At 39.3% G+C, this 20610-nt stretch overlaps 2 protein-coding genes across 3 annotated transcripts in view; one reads left to right on the top strand and one right to left on the bottom strand.

The window, feature by feature from the left end:
* The window catches only part of doc2a (double C2-like domains, alpha), a 29580-nt gene extending 12013 nt beyond the window's left edge, over nt 1-17567 (bottom strand). Inside the window, exons 1-6 of the mRNA XM_077212272.1 lie at nt 17252-17567; nt 15322-15401; nt 15057-15131; nt 12724-12833; nt 11809-11935; nt 10327-10386 (exon numbers count right to left, since the gene is read on the bottom strand). Coding sequence (XP_077068387.1) covers nt 10327-10386; nt 11809-11935; nt 12724-12833; nt 15057-15131; nt 15322-15401; nt 17252-17567 — 768 coding nt within the window. The remainder of the gene's footprint in view (nt 1-10326; nt 10387-11808; nt 11936-12723; nt 12834-15056; nt 15132-15321; nt 15402-17251) is intronic.
* Nucleotides 17388-20610, top strand: part of sgf29 (SAGA complex associated factor 29) — a 30413-nt gene continuing 27190 nt past the window's right edge. Inside the window, exons 1-2 of one of the 2 annotated variants that reach the window (XM_077212275.1) lie at nt 17388-17538; nt 20275-20447. The gene's annotated coding sequence lies outside the window, so the exon portion shown is untranslated. Of the gene's footprint in view, nt 17539-20098; nt 20188-20274; nt 20448-20610 lie in introns of those variants that run through there. The other variant, XM_077212274.1, reaches the window with a different exon arrangement.

Below are 20610 nucleotides of genomic sequence, written 5' to 3'. Positions count from 1 at the left end.
TAATATTAATTTTTAAGAAATCTGAAAGTCAAATCAGTCTGAAAAGATATAGCACACTAAGTCAGAACAGTCTGAAGGTCTGACCCGAGTTTGGAGTTTGTAGAGTTAAAGCTCTAGGAGGAGTAGCAGTCAGAAAATTTTGGTTAAGAAAAAGAAGAAGAAAAAGAATAATAATAAGTTTAAATAGGATTTCAGTAAGTTGGCTTTCACAAGCCAACTTAATAATAAGTTTAAATAGGATTTCAGTAAGTTGGCTTTCACAAGCCAACTTAATTAGAGGTTTAGCACCAACCCTAACCAGGAATATCAATACAATCTTGCAAGTATTGTAATAAATCATCTATATAGTGACGGATTAGGAGACTTGGTAGAAGGTGTAACGTCACCAGCCCGAGTGCCCTTGAGAGCCACCAGAGGCCACTCCACATCAGACTATTGTCCGTCCCTCACAAACTACTCACTGCCCGGACTCATCATCCCTGATTGCCTCCACCTGTGTCTCATTACCTTGTTAGTCTCAGCCTATTTAAATCATATACACTCAGGTGGCTTTCACACTGGTAGTTAAGTTCGGAACGGGGCAGATGGGACCAGATGCTCCAGATGGGACCCGGGTGTGCACTGGGGTACCGAACCCGAGACTACCTGGAGGAGGTGGTCTGAGTTCGGTTGCTCTAGAACCGTGCTGCGGTTTGCGTATATGTGAAAGCAACATGGACTCGGGTGCGCACTTGTTCAGGAAGAAAAGTATCCTGCACATGCGTTTTAGCTGATTATGATATATTTAGTTAAATAATACACACGTAAGGGATGAAGATTTACCTTGGATACAAGAAGATTTACCTTGGATACAAGCAAGAGTGAGTCTGCAGTGTATTCGCGCATAGAGCGTGCAATCAGGGCAAAAAATTAATGGAAATCCACTGTCTCCTCAGAGTCCTGCAAGCAGCGGAAAGACAGCTTATGTGACACACACACACACACACACACACACACACACACACACACACACACACACACACACACACACACACACACACACACACACACACACACACACACACACACACAGACACAGGGGGCGCCGGTGTTGTGCCGAATTTCGACCCCCTGCCAAATGATTACCCCCCTCGTTGAAGTCAGTACCTGATTGCCTAATCCTAACCCCACCCCTAATCCTAACCCCTCCCCCACAACTAATCCTAAACCTACCAATGCTAGGGGGGTAGTAATTTGGCGGGGGTCAAAATTCGGCACAACACCGGGAACAATCACGCTCGGCTTCGGACCGCAGCAAACGAACCCAGTGTAAAAGCCCCCTCATTCATTCCCTGTGAAGTCTTGTATGTTTTCTCACTGCATTTCTAAGCGTTTGTAGTTTGTATCCTGTTTCTCCCGTGTCCTGCTTCTCTTGGTTCTCTGCCTGTTCCCTCGGATTTCTCTCTTTGCCTCAGCCCTGATCTGTTATTGTTTGGATTGTTTGTGTATGACCCTTGCTTGTTATCTGGATTACGTTTTTGGATTACCCTGTTCAATAAATACTGCATTTGGATCCTCAACCTTTGTGTCCCGCTATGGATCCAGCAGTACGTCTCGTCCACCTTTGCCAATTGCCAATTTCACTAACCTCCCAGACTATACTCTCATTAACTTCTTCTGTCATGGACTCAACAACCCATTAAAATCCACTTTAATCCGTGATGGTCTTCGAGGATCACTAAGCGAGTTCCTAGATTATGCCCTTCATTTGACTGGTTCCTCCTTCACTGTCGAGGAGTTTGAGGAGGACGTTTCCCTTAGACATTTTTTGGGAGGGGGCAGAATGCACCAAGCTCCGGTGGCCGCGGAGCTTGTCCCACCAAGTTTACCACAATGTCCAGTGAAGATGCCTGCCGAGCTTGAGCTTCTTCACCTCGAGGCCGCCATGCCTGAGTCAGCTCCGGATGATACAGCGCTGATCATCATGGCCACGGCTATTTTGTGTGTGTGTGTGTGTGGGCAGAACACACATCAACTCCATCCCGTGACCCCTCAGCCAAGATGGCCGCCACCGTTCCAGAGTCCCGTCATGGTCGCCCTTCAAGAGTCTCGCCCCGGCATGGCCGCCCTTCCAGAGTCTCGTCCCGTCATGGCCGCCCTTCCAGAGTCTCGCCCCGTCATGGCCGCCCTTCCAGAGTCTCGTCCCGTCATGGCCGCCCTTCCAGAGTCTCGCCCCGTCATGGCCGCCCTTCCAGAGTCTCGCCCCATCATGGTCGCCCTTCCAGAGTCTTGCCCCGTCATGGCCGCCCTTCCAGGCCCCTTCATGGTCCCCCTTCCAGAGTCTCGTCCTGTCATGGCCGCCCTTCCAGAGTCTCGCCCCCGTCATGGCCGCCCTTCCAGAGTCTCGTCCCGTCATGGCCGCCACTACGCCTGTGACTTCGGACAAGATGGCCGCCTCTGCCCCTGAAGCGTCGCATCCGCCCTGGCATCCGATGCTTCAGGGGACCAGGGCGGATCCGACGTCTCGGAGCAGTTCGTGACACAAGGCATACAACCGAACCAATGACAAGGACTCCCTCTGAGTAAAATCTGAGTGTTCATCATGTAGAATAATTATAAACAGCTGGTTATAGCATGTCAGGATGTTAGTGTAATGTGACATTTATGCACTAGGCTCATTTAAATAAAATACTAATATTGATTCTAATACAAGATGTTTATTCTGTCTTAAAATGGAAAATAATCATTTAAAATTGTGTAGTCTTCTGTAAATGCTCTATGATGACTTGTATGATTCATACTCATCCTCTACCACATGCAGACAGTCATTTATCACTCTCTCTTTCTGGTCTGTTTAGGCTCAGCTCAGCTTCAATGGCTTTAAAAGGGGGAAGCGGGATGATCTAAGCACAGATTCTTCAGGATTCAGGATTTTGAGATATGGAGACTTAATGAGACACAATTGTCTGATTTGGTGCAACGCTTGCGCACACACACACAAACAAGTAAGGCTTGAGAGAAGCTTATCTGAATGCACATTAATAATGCATGCAGAGAATGCTCAAGTGTGACTGAATATGTAACACTTACACCACAAGAGCAACAATATTTACATGAAATATTCGATAAACCTTCTGTATGGTTTAAAACCATTTTTTTTTTTTTGTTATCTGGGTCAGGAGGTATAGAGGAAACACAATAAAGAGCATGAACAAAAGGAAGCTGGAGCGCTGCTGGTATCCCTTGTATCCTCTGGTGCTCTTGGAAGGATTGAATGTTCATAAAAATTGGAAAAAAATCCAAGTCCAGGCACTCAGTAGGTTACAAAAGTAAAAAAGCCTTCATTATTATTAGATCGAGGGCTAAACCATTAAAAAACACCAAAGCGTATCGGCCCACTGGCCTTCATCAGGGTGTTGGTAACAAACAGACAAAATCAAGCAATACTTATAGTTGCATTGGTTTCAGGTGTGCCACTCTGGCACTTGCAACACAAATTTTGGCCACTAGAGGCAATGGTTCAGGTCATGTCAACACAACAATTACAAAAAAGGTGAAAGATCAAAATCTTCATTGAGACCTGGATGACTAGTGGCCCTCAAAGAATAGATCCAATATGTCTCCCTTTGTTTAAGGCGTTTGATTATATCCCCGCCTCTGGCATCAAGGCGAACAGCCTCAATGCCCACTACTTAAGTATTATATAGACGCTATATAATACTTTATATAGGCCAAACATTATATAGACGCTAAACATGGAAAGGATTCGACCTTACGAGAAGTGGGCATTGAGGCTGTTCGCCTTGATGCCAGAAGCGGGGATATAATCAAACGCCTTAAACAAAGGGAGACATATTGGATCTATTCTTTGAGGGCCACTAGTCATCCAGGTCTCAATGAAGATTTTGATCTTTCTCCTTTTTTGTAATTGTTGTGTTTCAATGGGTACAGTATTTTGACTATTCTTTGAATGCAATACCATTTTCTGTCAATGTTGTTTTAGAACGATCTTGACAATGAAATTAGTATTATGATGGGTTACTAGCCTATTTCACATTTATTGACATTTGGTACATATTGTGTGGAGTACACTAGATGTTTTTAGTGGTGTCACTCCTATTTTTCCACTGTGAGATCTCTTATCTTGCTTTGTACTTGCATGATTTAACTTCTGGTATTAGACATGACCTGAATCATTGCCTCTAGTGGCCAAAATTTGTGTTGCAAGTGCCAGAGTGGCACACCTGAAACCAATGCAACTATAAGTATTGCTTGATTTTGTCTGTTTGTTACCAACACCCTGATGAAGGCCAGTGGGCCGATACGCGTTGGTGTTTTTTAATGGTTTAGCCCTCGATCTAATAATAATAAAGGCTTTTTTACTTTTGTAACCTACTGAGTGCCTGGACTTGGATTTTTTTCCAATTTTTATGAACAATAAAGAGCACATTCATGCGTGTCATTTCTGTAATAAAGTACAGTTTCATGTCTGCATGTATAAATATATTAAAGTATAAAACATGTAACTGCAATTTAATATTCAAGAAATATTACAAGTGTTTCTTCATTTGTTTATTCCCTTAATAAAATTACTTTAAGAAACATGTTAGATTTTCTTGTATGCTCAATTTTTCTTTCCTATTAGTCTTATCTCTTATCCTTAAAGATAAATGCCAGATCCTTAATAACATCATGCTCCAGGATGTGACATCACTTTTGCTGGGAAAACAACAGCACAAACACAAGTAAGGACTAATAATGATTTGATTCATTCTGTTTTGTGGTAATAGTTGATTTGTCATCTTTTCTGATAAAATTAAAGAAACCAGCATGATATAATACAAATAGTGAAATGACCAACAATGTAACTCTCAATTCCTCACTAAGCAATAATTAATCCTTATTTATTTTTACATGTCCAATCTGTTAGTTTCCATCCTGTTCTATTTCTTGCTGTTGTGCAAGTAATCAAGGCATAATTAATAAAAATAGAGTTTCTGTTAGTCTGGTGTACCCCTTTTTCTTTTAGAAATACTAGGCATATTCATTTTATAAAAGTTACGGAGCTAAAAAGTACTTCATAACAGGAATGACCAATATATATTTAAGCTAAAAGGATTTCACATTCATCGTTTTCATAACAGTGGAAATAACTTTCCATTCATTTATGAGGAAAGTGTAATATCTTTGCATATGAAAATTCTGTTTTCATACTCTATTCCTGCCTTGCTTTGTTTTAAGCTGTCTGTGTCTCTCTCTCTTTTTCTCTCTCCCAGCCACACCTACAGTTAGCAAAAGAACAGGATCAATAGGGTAATCATCACAGTGTCTCGCTCCCTCTGTTTGTTTTTCTAAAAAGAGCCTTGTTATTTCTAGTTCTTTACCTTGCACTTTGAAATTCCCCTTACAGCCGTGTTTGCCACATTGTTTGTGTGTGTGTGTGTGTGTGTTTGTGCAAGGGTTGCGGGAGTGTATGCCCATTAGTGGGAAGCATTCCATGCCAAACCTGTCTTCTGGCAAGTCTGATGTTTCATTAATGTAATTGTGTGGGGATAGATACAGATAGAGTGTGTGTGTGTGTGTGTGTGTGTGTGTGTGTGTGTGTGTGTGTGTGTGTGTGTGTGTGTGTGTGTGTGTGTGTGTGTGTGTGTGTGTGTGCGTGCGTGCGTGTGAGACAGACAGAGCTGGAGTGAGTGAAAGTTGCTTTGCCAGACCTTCATTAATTCAACAGTGAGGAGACACATACAGATAGTGGGCAGAATGAGGGGCGACCCCTGCGTTATAAACAGACAGCTCATAATGCAAACAGCGAGGAGAGCAACCCAGCTGCCAAATGCTCAAGAGACAGACAAAATAGCTGCACACATAATTCCCTGCCTCATGAGGTCAACTACACTAAGAACAGCCACTTAGACGTTGCGGTTAGTTGCAATTGTTGCGGTTTCACACACATGTATTTGTACATTAGGGCAAACATAAATATGCAATGTTAAGATAAAAATGCATACTTCAGGGTGGAAGAATTGATTTTGTTCCAGTATTTGCATACATATCATACAATAGGTATGATAAAAATGTTTCAGCATAATCAACTAGCTCACTACAATAAAATGCAAACGTCATATAATAAGATTAGATGTTTTTTTCTAGAAAATCTTTGTGGCAAATTAGTTGCATAGAAGCAGATGGTGGCATAGCAGTGGCTTTCCTCTGACAGTGCAAGTTTCTTCGACTAATTAAAATGACAGTGGCATTACTGAATGGGATAAATTAATTTATCGCAGTTTAAATGTTGTAGCATGAATAGCTTGGGTTTTTGGCTGCTGTGCTCCATGAGGTTTCAAACTAATGACCTTCATCATGCAGACTCACTAATGATAATGAGGGGGTGTATCCAGCAGGTAAACAGGTGTGCAATGAGGCTGGGCACACGCACACACGTGCACTCGCACAGCTTTCATATTCAGATTTGAGTGATTAGCAGCAGATGGCATGGCACCAGTCATCAGCCTCCACCAGAATCTGTATGTGTGCCAGTCATGCCACCAAAACAAGAGCTTTAAATAAACATTGTGACTGTTGCGCCATAAACTCTGTCTGTGACTTCTCTTCCTCCACCTTTTTTCTTTTTATAACATTTCCAACTCTCAGTTGTATTCAACTCTCCTTTTTTGAAAAGAATCGTTCATCTAAAAATGTCACTCTCCCTCATCTTTCCAAGCTGTAAGATTTTTTTTTATATAACACAACTGGAAAAGTTTAGCAGAATGTCCAAGCTGTTCTTTTCAATACAACGAAATTGAGTATGCTTAATTGTATAGAATGTGCCCTTGCAGTGAAAATAATTAATAAAATAAAAGGCCACTATAGGTGTACTTAAAGAGAGTACACTTTAATGGCTATTTTTCTTAACAAAAATAAGAACACTTTTCAAAAATACACTTTGTAATAATGTAATATTAAACGTTTTATTTTAAAGCACATTTTAAATCATTATGTTCGAAACCTTTTGTCGTACTTTAAAGAAGTTCACTTATTTTGATGTGTTGACTAATATACTAAAGTGCATGTTAAGTACTTGATTATAATTTTAACTGTAGTGTGTTATTCGATATTTCATTTGAAGTTAATATAAAGTACTAAATTGTAACTTCAGTATTACAAAGTGGAATTACAAATATATTCAAATACATGACGCACATGACATTAATTACATGACATTAAAGTATATTTAAATTTACTATACATTCTTGTCAATACATTTGGCATAACATATATTTATATATAGCCATATCTAACCATATTTCAAAGACAATAGATGTAATTGTGAACTTAAGTTCTCTCATAAATGAACTCCTATTTAAGTGTGTCAAAAAAGCACTCTAAAGTTTAGCTAATTGCATTTTTTGATAGCTCCATTGATTTACATATTATTCCAGATATTTGAACATATATTCCAGATATTCAGATATCCGCACTCGCTCTACTCCCTTTTCCCGTCACATATCAGATCAGAAAGGTTTGCCTATCATATCAATAGGGGCACTGATGATGCTAACCTTACTGTGGTGCATCATGTTTTAAAACATCTAGAGGATCCTAAGGCTTATGCTAGGTTGTTCCTTCTTGATCTGAGTATTGCTTTTAATATCGTGCAGCCACACCTTATGCTCTCCAAACTAAATAGTATGGCTATTAAACACCATTAAATGGTTCCATGCATTTATTGTAGGACTCAAGTTAGAGTCAAGCACACTCTTTCTGATTAGTATTGGTGTCCCCCAGGGGTGTGTATGTTCTCCACTCTTATTTACACTGTACACCAATGAATATAGGACACCATCCTGGGTATATTGTCGTAAAATTCTCAGATGATACTGCCATTCTTGGTCTTCTGTATAAGGATAAGGTCATTCAGTATTGTACTACAGAGATTGCTAACTATGTTACATGGAGTAAAGAACACAGTCTTGTAATTAACGTTAGAAAAACAAAGGAAATTATTTTTGATCCCAAGTTAGTAGGAAACCACTCAACTATCATGATTAACAATGAGCCCATTAGACAAGTTGCTTCGTACAAATACCTAGGTTTGCTTATTGATAATAAACTTTCATGGGTGGTGCATGTGGATAATCTGTGTCAAAAGGTGAAACAAAAAATTCACTTTTTATGGAGGACTACACTTTTTGGAGTTGCTCAGAAGGTCATGTTGCTGTTTTATCATGCCTGTATTGAATCCATCTTACTGTTGTGGTATAGCGTCCTGGTTCAGTAATTTGACAGTTACTCCTAGATCTCAGTTGAACCATTTGTTGCGTACGGCATTGAAGGTGGTTGGTCTAGGGGTTTACCCCCACCTTCATTCTATTTTTAACAAACTTTTAAACAAGGAAAAGGACTCTCTGGACCCTTCTCATGTGCTTTATCCAGAATTCGAACCACTTCCATCTGGTCGATGTTTTCGTATATTTTCCCCCCAATAATTTTATCCCCTAAAACTCCTCTTTTATCAAATTACATATTTAAAAATGTTTCCTTGAAAAAAAATTCTTCATGCCTTAAAATAACTTGAATGTAACTCTACACATTTTGCTTCATTTAGTATACACGGTTCTATGAATATGCAAATTAGCCCCGTCTCCACTCACTCACACCAGCTCAGAGATCCACTCCTTGACGTGATTAGTTACAAGGTAGTTTGTGACGTTAGAATCACCAGCGATTTCAAACCACGTTTTAGAGACTGTCTTTGATTCACCGCAGTTTTAAAGAGAAAATATACTCAACAATGGTGTTGACTTATGAATTTGTACATGGTTTGTCTTAAAGCATATTATAAACCTCCACATAGACATATAAACAACTTTAAAAGCTGGATTTTCACCACAGGGGGACTTAAAGATTATTATTTCTGTAATAAGTACTCTTTTTAAAAGTATGCTAAAATGAACTTTTTTTTCCACAGGGGCAGGGCCTCTCATACTGAGGTTTTCCAGGAATAATGTCTTAAGTTTCAGTCTGTTCCCTAAACAAAGTTGTTGCATTTGCATTAAAATCTTGCCTAACATCTCCTTTTATTCTCTACAGAAAGATTTGTAACGGCATGAGGGTGAGTAAATTATTTTATTCGCTATAAAATTATTTATTTTTTGAGTGAACTGTCCCATCATTTCATTTGGCCATCACTGTCTCTGTGATCCCTCTAAGCAGTTCAGCAGTTTCCCCCTGTCAGTTCTTGTTCTCTTCCTCCAGAGACCTGTGAGTGTGTGGTCTGTCACTCATCCAGCACCCTCTGTCCATTCATAACCCTGTAACCTCTCGCTCCCTCTTTCTTCATTTTCCCTATCTATGCCGTCTGTGGCTTTCTCCTGTCTTTTTCACATAATCGCTCCCCTTCCTTTGAAAATGTTATTATTCTGGTCTCCAGAAATCTCTAATCTTTCAGGTGGGCGGCAAAGTGTTCCTCTGCCTCTGTCCTTTCAAATTTATCTTTTATCATTTTGTTAATGACAGAAATGAGAAACAGAGCGAGGATTGTATATAAAATAAGTGTTTTTAGCAATAATCAAATCAATGAATACGTAATTACAAAGGGTAAACAGTAACCCTAATGTGGCTAGTGTCCATTTACACGCTTTCAGTTCTGTTATACTGTCACAAATTATTTTTCATGAGCCAGGCTGATAAGATCTGAAATGACCCCCCCACACACACATCCCTGATTAAATCAAGAGAAATGGATTTGAATTCTTTCTCTCTCTCTCTCTGGCTCACTGTTCAGCAGCTTCTGTCGTGAAATTGTCAACACTGAGCATTGGCAACATAAGTGCTCCACTACAACACCAAGTTAAATAGAACCAATTGTATCTCATCTCTCTGGGGGCCACAATGCCGTTTAGCTAATCTTATCCATAATTTATGGATGCCACATTCGTTCTTGTTGAAAGACAGAGAAGGTATTTGCTTTAAACACGGAAATGGGCAGATAGCAAATCCACATGCCTGCTCTTTCCTTAACCGACCCATTCCTCATCCTCCTTGTGTCCTTTTTACTTTCCGGCATTTCTCATCGTGGGGCGTCTAGCATGTTGAGAACAATTTTGGATGGTAATGAAAATGCTAATCAATTTCTTCCGTCCTTATCATAATCTGCTCAATGTTCTTATTGAAATGCAAATGAGTTTAGATCCCAATGTAAAAACATTTGAGTGTGAGAGCATTAATCAGCAGGCATTATTTAAAACGTCATCGCGAACTCTCAACCGGAAATGTCAGTGCTTTATTAATGGTCTTTTTCACTGTGAGAGAGACGGAGAGAAAACAGGTGGTTTTGGGGTAGAGTACCTCTCGTAGGTAACAGGAAATCCCTCGCAGTGCTGCTCCCATGGCTGTAGGAGAGGGAAGCTGGAAGACACAGACATAAAGGAGACAGAAATGAAGAGAGCAGAGTGTCTGTATTTATTTTCCATTTGCTACATTCTAACAGTCAGTGTTTGGGATTGATCTCAGATGTTAAAATCAAGCTTCTTTTTAATCTCGCAATAGCCGTGACTTCCTAACACTGATTAAAGTAAACAAGATAGTGACATTCGTAACTGGGGAAGTTCTTATCACAATTGACAAGTTAATTAATAAACATGTCCAGTCCAGGTGCAAGTTCATCCATCAATTCTAAATTAAACAAAAGCAACTTGGAATGCATTGCTTTTTTCAGAGTGAAGTAAGCACTAAGTGCAAATAGCCCACCTTGTTTGCAAAGGGTATTTACACTAACTCCGCCCACTGACATCTGGACAAAATTACGGAAGATGCAAGATTGTCAACAGTAGAAATAGTGTAGGGGTAGGATCCGACCAGTGTTCGAATCAGCCTTTTGCTGAACTTCCTCTACTCCCTTTTCCCATCACATATCAGATCGGAAAGGCATTTATTTTAAATGAAGAAAATATTAGAAATAAAGTGCCTAACGTGCGTTTAATAATTAAGTGTTTATTGGTTAGGAATAGGTGTAGGGAGAGCTTTATTGTGCCAATAAGGTGGCTTCCATTTAATAATTTTAATAAATATAATAATTTACACTCTGTTATTATTGCATACCATTTAATGTACAACAACACTGAAGTGCAAATAGTATCCGCCACCATTGATAAGTATAAATAGCATCTAACTACTATTTACACTTATTGCAAAGAAAATACTGCTATTTTTACAGTGTAAATGAAATCTATCGCTATTTTCCGTGTAAATAGCATATTGCTAAGAAAATGCTGCTATTTTCACATGGTGTAAATTTAATTTATTGCTATTTAAACTAAGTGTAAATAGCAGCTATCACTATATGTACTGTACTTAGTGGAAATAGCTGTTGCCTTTATTTTTTGCTAAGTGTAAAGCGTAGCATTTGAGTCACGCCCTGGCCACAAAACGGATGGAAGCAGCTCCGACGGAAAGACAGAAGTAGAAGTAAAATCTTTGGAATCTCCTCCTATTGGTGGAGAAGTATTTGTTGTTGGTGTTGTGGAAAATCCCTCAAGGCAGTTCCATTGGTTTATTATGGGTAATGTGTTAATTTCCATGTTGTATAATACATATCACATTATATTATCAAAGCATAAAATGTTCAAATTAGACATTTCCTTTTCTCCGTGTTTTTAACAGGGTTCAGCAAAATTAAGTTTTTTATTTATCTACAACAATAACTGGTTAAAAAAAAGTTATTTTGATTAGCTAGAGCAAGCTTATATTAATTAGATTTAGATCAGGTATTGATCACAATGATGTGACATTTAGACTCAAACTGACTGTGTGTGTATATGTGTGTCTTACAGGTGGTGGATGTTCTAAACAGGTGTAGAAACGTTTTGTCTGGTCTGGTTTCACACGTCGTAGGGCCACACGAGACTCTCCAATAAACTCATTATGAGTCAGTTTATCCTCATCGCACACCGATAACCTGAGAAAAACAACAACGACATAAAAAAAGAGAGTGAGAGAATTATTCAATTATACTGGAAGGAAAGCAAAGGTAAACATTAAAGTTGTAAATGTAGTATGGGCGGAAGTGATAAAAAAAGCTATAAAAATACCACTTGCAGAGCAGCAAGAGCTGGAAATGGCTCAGACAGAAATGTATATTTATGAATGGGATTAGGGTGATATTTCTGGCTTTGCCAGTTTGGTCGGAAGTAAGCGCCTGCCCTTTTTTCAAAGGTTTGCTAGCGTTTTTGTGGAACCGACACTCCCCTCTGCTCCTGTACTCTCCCTTGGAGATAAACGGCTAAATGACTTTTCTCTGACTACTGTCACACCGCCAATGAAAAAAGGCCAAGTCTGAAAACACCAGCAGTCCCAGTCTCATATTGCCAGGGGATACTGTTCATTTATAACATAAGTGCACAAACAATTTTCTGTGGATAATCACAGGATAAACCAGAGTGCTACAGCAGTCAGGAAGAGCATCTTTCAGCACTGCAAAAATATTCAAGCTAAATATATGCCGAATTTCCAAGTCGTGCACAACAGTAGTTGTACCCAAGAAACTAGATCATTCCTGAAGGTTCATAAGCGAAAGGAAGGTCTGCTAAGCAGTCGCCCTCGCTGTCAAACACCTACACTGTCGAAGCAAGATATGCAGGCTACTGTCAAATCACTGCTCTCAGAGAGAAGAATTTTTAAGACGTATCCAGAATAGATTTACAGCCTGCTTGGAGTCGCCAATAAAGTAATGTCTTCTTCACTAACCTCAGAGTCTTCCTGTGCATATCCTCCTCCGTGATGCCAAGGTAAGTAAGAGTCTCATTCCAAACAGGATTTAGAGAATTACGTACAGTTTTGGTTTTCAGTTTATTGGCCTGTGGGTATAAAACATTTTAACTGCTGTCACATTATTTATACAAATAGTAAAATTACAATAGAAGAGTAAAGATTTTGGAATACCTTAATTCTTTGATGCATATATACAGTATATATATTGATCAAAAGTGACAGTAAATACATTTATAATGTTATAAAAGATTTTAAATAAATGCTGTTATTTTGAACTTTCTATTAATCAAAGAATCCAGGAAAAAGTTTATCACGGTTCCACAAAAATATGAAGCAGCACTGTGGAGCAAAACATATTAAGAAATGACCAGCAAATCAGCATTATTTTTGAAGAATCATGTGACACCGAAGACTGGAGTAATGATCACAGGATTAAATTACATTTTAAAATATATATAAAAAAAACTGTTATTTTAAATTTATATAATATTTAACAATCTTACTGTATTTTACTGTATGTTCGATCAAAAGATGCTGCCTTGGTGAGAATAAGTGACTTCTTTAAAAACAATATCTAACTAATGCCAAATTTAAATCCTATAAAACATTTTTAGTAGCAGTTGTTTCTGGATTAAAGTAGTAGATATTCCAGAGGTACTTAATGTTTTACCACTTTGTCAAGTTTTATCATTTTGAAATTATACTTTCATCAATAAAACACAATATGGCCAAAAAATATGTTGATATCCCCTTCTAATTTATGTTTTTGGCTAGACTCCTTAATGACTCAACTGAAGACAATTTTTGGAACAGTCTGAGGAGCGTGCCTTTCTGTTCCAGCATGATAATACTGTGCACAAAGCAAGATCTATAATGAAATGGTGTAGAAAAACGTGACAGGCACAAAGCCTAAACCTGAATCCCATTGAACACTACTGGGATGAATTGCAATGCCGACTGTGAGTCAGGCCCCATCACCCAACATCAATGCCTCTCTGATGCTCTTTTGTCTGAATGGGAACAAATCCCTGCGTACTTGCTCCAACATCTAATAGAAAATCTCTCTAGAAAAAAGGCATCAGTTAGGGAAGATCAACTCCTCATTTTTTCCCACAGATTTGAGATTAAATGTTCAACAAGCACATATGGGTTTGCTGTTCGGGTGTCCTTTTATTTTTGGCCATAGTGTTTTAAGAGTACAATCACACATAATTAGGTCATTTAGGTCAGAGAGCATGGTGATTTGGATGATACATAACAACTATGAATCAAGGGCATAGATTTGGTTGGGGGGTTGAAGTGTGAACCGAGTCCCAGGGCATGCTCCCTCGTTAGATTTTATTAGATCCACTCATGCATAGTTGGTTTATAATGTAACTGCAATAAAGTAATAGCCTAGTTAACTATGACTTGTTTACAAAGCATATGTATTTTATAATATTTAAGCATCAGGAACCTTATCAGTTTGACATAATTTTCTACTTGAAAGTACCAAAGGGAAGTCAAATTAACTTTACTCAACATTTTCTTATATTGAAATTGTTTATTTCCCACTCAGTAAAAGTTCATCAGGCTCTTAATGATTTTGGCTATGTGATCTCTTGCGATATCTAAAGCCCAGGTTTTTCCTAATATCAATCATCATTAAAACATTTTACACACGGGGAACACCGATTGTCTGGTCAATAATTCAAGAACATTCAGACTTGAAAGCAATTGATTCTAACTTACCCCTATATGAAAAAGTAATCACAGGTAAGAACATTTATGGCTCCTCATTACCATGCTTAGTCCAATGTAGATATTTTTTTAAATCTATATTATTTGTTATGAAAAATATCCGCCTACACATTTAGAAACAATATCTACAACATGCCAAAGTTGTAATATAAATATATAGTAAAAAATGTATTCCCTTAACAGATTATCTATCATAAATTCTACAACACAAAAATGTACCATAATAACTGTTGCTAGAATAAGGGTGGTCATTAAAAAGCTTTCTAAATTATATTGATGCAACATGATGTTTTCTTCTCTTCTCATCAGTCTTTATATTTTATGTGGCTGTTTTAGATCATGTTTGACGTTCTCCATTGCGTATTGAGTAGTAAGTTCTCAATAGAATCAAATGTGTTGCACAATTTATGTTGTAAAAGGTGCTAGTTTTGGTTATTGGTGAGTTACCTCCCCCACATCCCCCCTCAAACTACACCCCTGCCCTGAATGGTTCAAATGACTAATACAAATCTGTTCCTTATAGTGAACTTTAAGCATAAAAGGTTTAATTACTCCAAACAGGATCTCACCTTGCAGGCTCCTGGTAGAAGATGAAGTTTGACATACGGATCTGCCAGGCCATTAAAATCCATGGGTTTCAGACCCTAAACAAAAACAAGCCGTTTTAATGGACAGGAATGCTACATAAAAATATATATATAGAAACAAAGGTATTGGAGCCCTGTTGAAGTAGAACAAACTGCTAAAGGGTAAATCACCTGCAGGTTTTTGCAGTGTGAGTCACAGATAGGTGTGAGTGTGTAGTGAACTGCAGAGGTGTGGGATGGACGTTACCTTGGCTCTGATGATGGTACAGTGGAGTGAACTGGTTGCTTTCTCATATCTCAGTTCAAACTCTAACGTCCCCAGTGCAGCTACACAATCATAGGAATGATAGTATAAATGTTTATAACATCACTACCATAATACCTGACAGGAAGCAGATTAAACTATCCATTATGAAACACAATTAGGAGGCGTGCATATCTAACAGATGGTAAGATGGATAGCAACATTGCAAATTGGAATATTAACCAGTACTAGCCTATGCATATTGCCAATGCAAAGTACAAGCTCAATATTGCAGAATTATTAAGATAATAATTCCCATATCATTTGTACCAGACACTCTAAGGAAAAACCCACAAAAATTTAAATAAGGTAATATGATCAATATAATACTTTGCTTTGTATAATATAGCTCTGCATTTATGCAGGGAATATAGAAGGTAGGATGCCTCTTTATGGATTTGCATTACCATATGGATAATATTTATTAAAACAATAAATTATATTTGATAACATATCTGATGATATATTAGTTTGTTTGGTTGCTTGCTTGTTTGTTTCTTTGGATGATTTATTTTCTCTTTCTCTTTTTTTTTTTAAACAAGATTTTTTCATTCATTTTTTGACATAACTAGAATATTTATTCAAATCTAGGCCACACCACATAAGCTATAACAGATTAAGTAAAATGATCATTTCTATCAACTGTTTTTCTCTTTTTCTTTTTTGTGCAAACTAACGAACAGCTATGAAATCACTTGCCTGAGAGGTCAGGCGGCATGTTTTGGCTTATTTTCCCACGGTTGAAACACTACTTGTGCAATTACTTGAGAAAAGATACATTACAGTAAGTTTTACTGAATCTTTTCAACATACCTTCTGATGATTATTCACATTTATATGGTGCTATAGCTAACTAGGCTACTAGTAGCCTAGTAAGAGGAAGAGATTATCTGACCGACTGCTCGCCGTTTGAACTGTGGCATTTACATAGGTCTGTCACGTCACATTAAAGAGCGCCAAAAGTACGACATTTGTTTTTTGGGTTGCGCGGTGAAACTAAGATAATTAAAATCTGACACTTTGTTAGAAAAAATTACAACTTCAAAACAGTAAAAAAAATAAATACATAAATAAAATCCGACTTCACGAGTTCACAAGGGTGTTATGCATATTTGGCGTGCTGTCCGGAGGGAGGTTTCCGAGGTCGGAATTTTGGCCCGAACCCAGAGCATTGCCCCCGGTTGTGATAAGAATAGGACTATAAGTGAGGAGATGATGCGGTGGAGGGATGCTGATAAACTGTCAACGAACAGAGGTAAGTCTGCTGTATACTAAAGGCCTACCTCATATGTTAATAAACCTAATTTAAAATGACAGCGCGTCACAATTAGCGATTTTGTTTTCGTGATTAGCTTTGTTTTCCTGGAACTTGCAGACGCACGGGCGCGCGCACACACACACACACACACACACGCACGCATGCACGCACGCACACACACATCTGTGCTTATATAGCCCTATAGGCTATAATTAATCAAACCCAACAGTATTTTATAAGAGCCGAAAATATGTGGATAATATATTTGAAACTACTCAGAGTTTTAGGGGTTGGATGGGGTCTGAACAACATTCTTATCAACCTATAATTTACAAAGTATGAATGTTGTTCTAGGACAAATTAAACACACGGTATTTGTCACATTAACCTCTGAGAAGCATAGTTTCTCAAAACTCCCATGATGCATGCACTCACATGTGACGAAACAGATTGGTTATGTGCTAAGAGGCCACTGACTGTACAACTTATGTAACATTATTATACTTTCATGATACCTTACAGTTATGTGTTGATGTGTGACTAAATAGCTTCACTTGGATGTGTGTGTGTTTTTTCTGCAGGTATTTAAGTGTAGGCTACAATGTCAAAACTTACTACTGTCATCGCTGTCTGAACTGCAGATGTCCACAGATGTCTCAATGCTGCTTGCTGCTGACAGAGTCCCACCCCCTCCCCTCGCCCCTGCCTGGAGAGGGGACAAGAGACTTCCCCTCGTTCCTCCAGAGGTCCCAACCCCTGGGCTAAGAGTCAGTGGAGAAGCAGGGTTAGGAGAGATGGGCTCAGCGGTCGGGGAGAGTCGGGGGAAATAGGCAGAGATCTGTCTAATTGGTCGTATGGGGCCAGGACAGACGTCTATGGCCATGTGTTCCTGGATGGAGATGGTGAGCTTTTTTCCCTTACGCACCGTCATAGAGCTAAACCAGAGAGAAAGACAGTTATTTTGACACTTATTCACTTGTGCTTCATGGATGTGCTTCATCCAAAGCGACTTAAAATACACAGTCGGTTCCACCAGAGTCACCGGCGGTTACAAGGATAGTTTAAGTGAAAATTCATGCATCATTTACTCACCTTCATGTTGTTTCAAACGTGTATGACTTTTTTGCTCTTTTTTTTCTTCTTACAATTGGACTTTCACTGAATTGACATTTTTCAGAATATCTTCTTTTGTGTATCACAGAAGAAAGAAAGTCATGCAGGTTTAAAATGACTGAGGGTGAGTAAATGATGACAGAATTTTCATTTTTGCGTGAACTATCCTAGTTTCGTTCACACAGCAAGCCTTAGTGCTTGATTCTGATTTGCTGCTCAGATTACACATTTGTTTATAAGGTGATGGGCCACAGAAGCTAGTGAATTTGTGTGCAGGTGACAAGGAGGATGAAGACCAGGAATTCTGCTTGTATAGAGCTGTCACCATAATACTTATGAGTTCTAACACCTCGCTCTCCATGCACTGACTACCTTCGCAGCTATCTCCCACCAAAGAACTACCGGTTTTCAGTCTTTGCAGTGACTCCCGTCAACACAGAATTGTGATGAATGTCGAGTGTTGAATTCTGATATAACTGTTCAGACTGTATAGCAAAAGATTGGATCTGTATCTGGTTCAGTACCACATATGGAAGTGGCACAAATCAGAATAAAAATTATTAGATTCCATGTGCTGTTCACACTATTATGAAAATAAAATAAACACTTTTGCCTGCAGTCTGAACGAAGCCTAAGTGCCTTACTCTAAGGCCGTGTGTCCACCAAAGCGTTTTTAGCCAGCTGAAAACGCTAGACGCTCTGCTGAAAACGCCTAGCTGTGGGCGCTTGACAGCGTTTTGGCAGCGCTGCGTTTTTTCAGTTGAGACGATTCGTTGCTATGATACAGAATATCCGCAGCACAGTTTACTTGTAACTGATTTCGCAGATAATTTGTTTCATACTAAAAATTTATTTTTCATCCACTTTGTTCAGTTAGCTCTGCTGGTTGATGTCGTTGTACAGAAAGAATGTTGTGACAGTTGGTCGGTGTGGTATTAGTCCCGCCCCTCCTCCACTGTGATTGGACAGCTGAGTAAAAAGTGACAGTGATGAGCGCAGCGTTTTACCCAAAGTTGAACATTTTTCAACTCTCGGCGACCAGTAAAAAACGCCGGGCGCTCAGCGCTTAAGGCCGTGTGTCCACCAAAGCGTTTTTTCACGCTCCTGGCGTAAAATTCTAATTGTTTTCAACAGGAGCGCCGCGTTTTTTGAACGCCATGAGCGTAACGAGGCGCTGAGCGAGTATTTAACGCTCAAGCGCTGAGCGCCCGGCGCTTTTTAATGGTCGCCGAGAGTTGAAAAATGTTCAACTTTGGGTAAAACGCTGCGCTCATCACTGTCAATTTTTACACAGCCGTCCAATCACAGTGGAGGAGGGGCGGGACAAATACCACACGACCAACTGTCACAACATTCTTTCTGTACAACGACGTCAACCAGCAGAGCTAACCGAACAAAGTGGATGAAAAATAAATTTTTAGTATGAAACAAAATTATCTGCGAAATCAGTTACAAGTAAACTGGGCTACGGATATTCTGTATCATAGCAACGAATCGTCTCAACTGAAAAAACGCAGCGCTGCCAAAACGCTCTCAAGCGCCCACAGCTAGGCGTTTTCAGCAGAGCGTCCAGCGTTTTCAGCCGGCTAAAAACGCTTTGGTGGATACACGGCCTAAGCGTTAAATACACACTCAGCGCCTCGTTACGCTCATGGCGTTTAAAAAACGCGGCGCTCCCATTGAAAACAATTGGAATTTTACGCCAGCTGCGTGAAAAAAACGCTTTGGTGGACACACGGCCTAAGGCATAGGCTTAGGGATAGAAATGTGAACTTGGTGTTAATAGCAAAAATCCATAACCTTCAAACTTCCCACTATTTCAAAAGCAGATTCAAAGCAGTTTCATGAGCACAGATGTTCATGTAGTCCACCCCAGCATGGTAGAAACTCACTACTCAGATCTTGAGCGCACTTGGTTTCACAGAAATTCATTTAGAATCTCCTTTGAATGTTGAGGTCATTGAATTTGAACCAAAGAGCTGTTCTGTTTCTTGAAAGAAGTTGAAGACATTTTGCTGGATCTAGAGACCCGTGTTAGAGACCAAAACCAAAAGTTTCTTTGTTGCGTTCTACTTTAAATGCTTAAACGTTGAACAGACACAAATAAACATGAGAGTTATAACTTAGTTGCTGAGTGGAGCTGCAAACTACAGCACAAGAGCAATAGGCTAGAGGCTGTGAGTATGAGTAGGTACAAAGCGAAGTGAGGAAAGAGTGTGGCTGGAGGTTCAGAGTTGGACGAGAGTGGGCGTTTGCATGCTGCGGCTTAAGAAGTTTGTGCTGAGCTCTAGCTTTAAGAACTCGCCATCTAAGCCCTGGGCTGGTTTATTTAGAAGTCGTGAGCAAAAATCTATGCTTGAAGCCAAAAGCAGTGCTTGGCCGATTCCCTCTTCCCTGCAGGCTTACTCAGTTTTATTCAATGTAAATTGAAACCACTGGTAAGCCTTTGGTTCTTCCTTTCTAAATTAGAGACCTTCTTCCAGAGACCTCTTAACAGCCTTGTTTGTTGTTGTTTGTTTTGAAAGACTGTCAGATGGGCATTTGATCTGTAATACCTCCAGAGACTGAGATGAATTGACCTGGCTTGTCAAAACTGTTTCTGAGCTGCTGGACCTGCGTGCCACAGCACACTTTCAATTTCGACCTGCTCTTCTCACCCTGAACGTGAGCTGAGCTGGAATACAGGGCAGCAGTTAAGGTTTGTCAGCTTCACTAAGCGCTTTGCTTAAAGCACCACCGAGAACCGCAAATGAAGCAGCTTCAGACCAAAAAATAAATTTTAAGGGTTACTGTGCTAGAATGAGGAGAGGATGGGAAATGGGTTTAGAGAAAGAGAGGAAGTAAGAATGCACTTTTGACTT

Source organism: Siphateles boraxobius, unplaced genomic scaffold, assembly GCF_051911475.1.
Source record: "Siphateles boraxobius isolate OS27281-9 unplaced genomic scaffold, OSU_SipBor_1 66, whole genome shotgun sequence".
Classification (NCBI taxonomy): Eukaryota; Metazoa; Chordata; class Actinopteri; order Cypriniformes; family Leuciscidae; genus Siphateles; species Siphateles boraxobius.
Note: the sequence above shows the minus strand (reverse complement) of the source record. Positions and strands in the feature narration are given on the sequence as shown.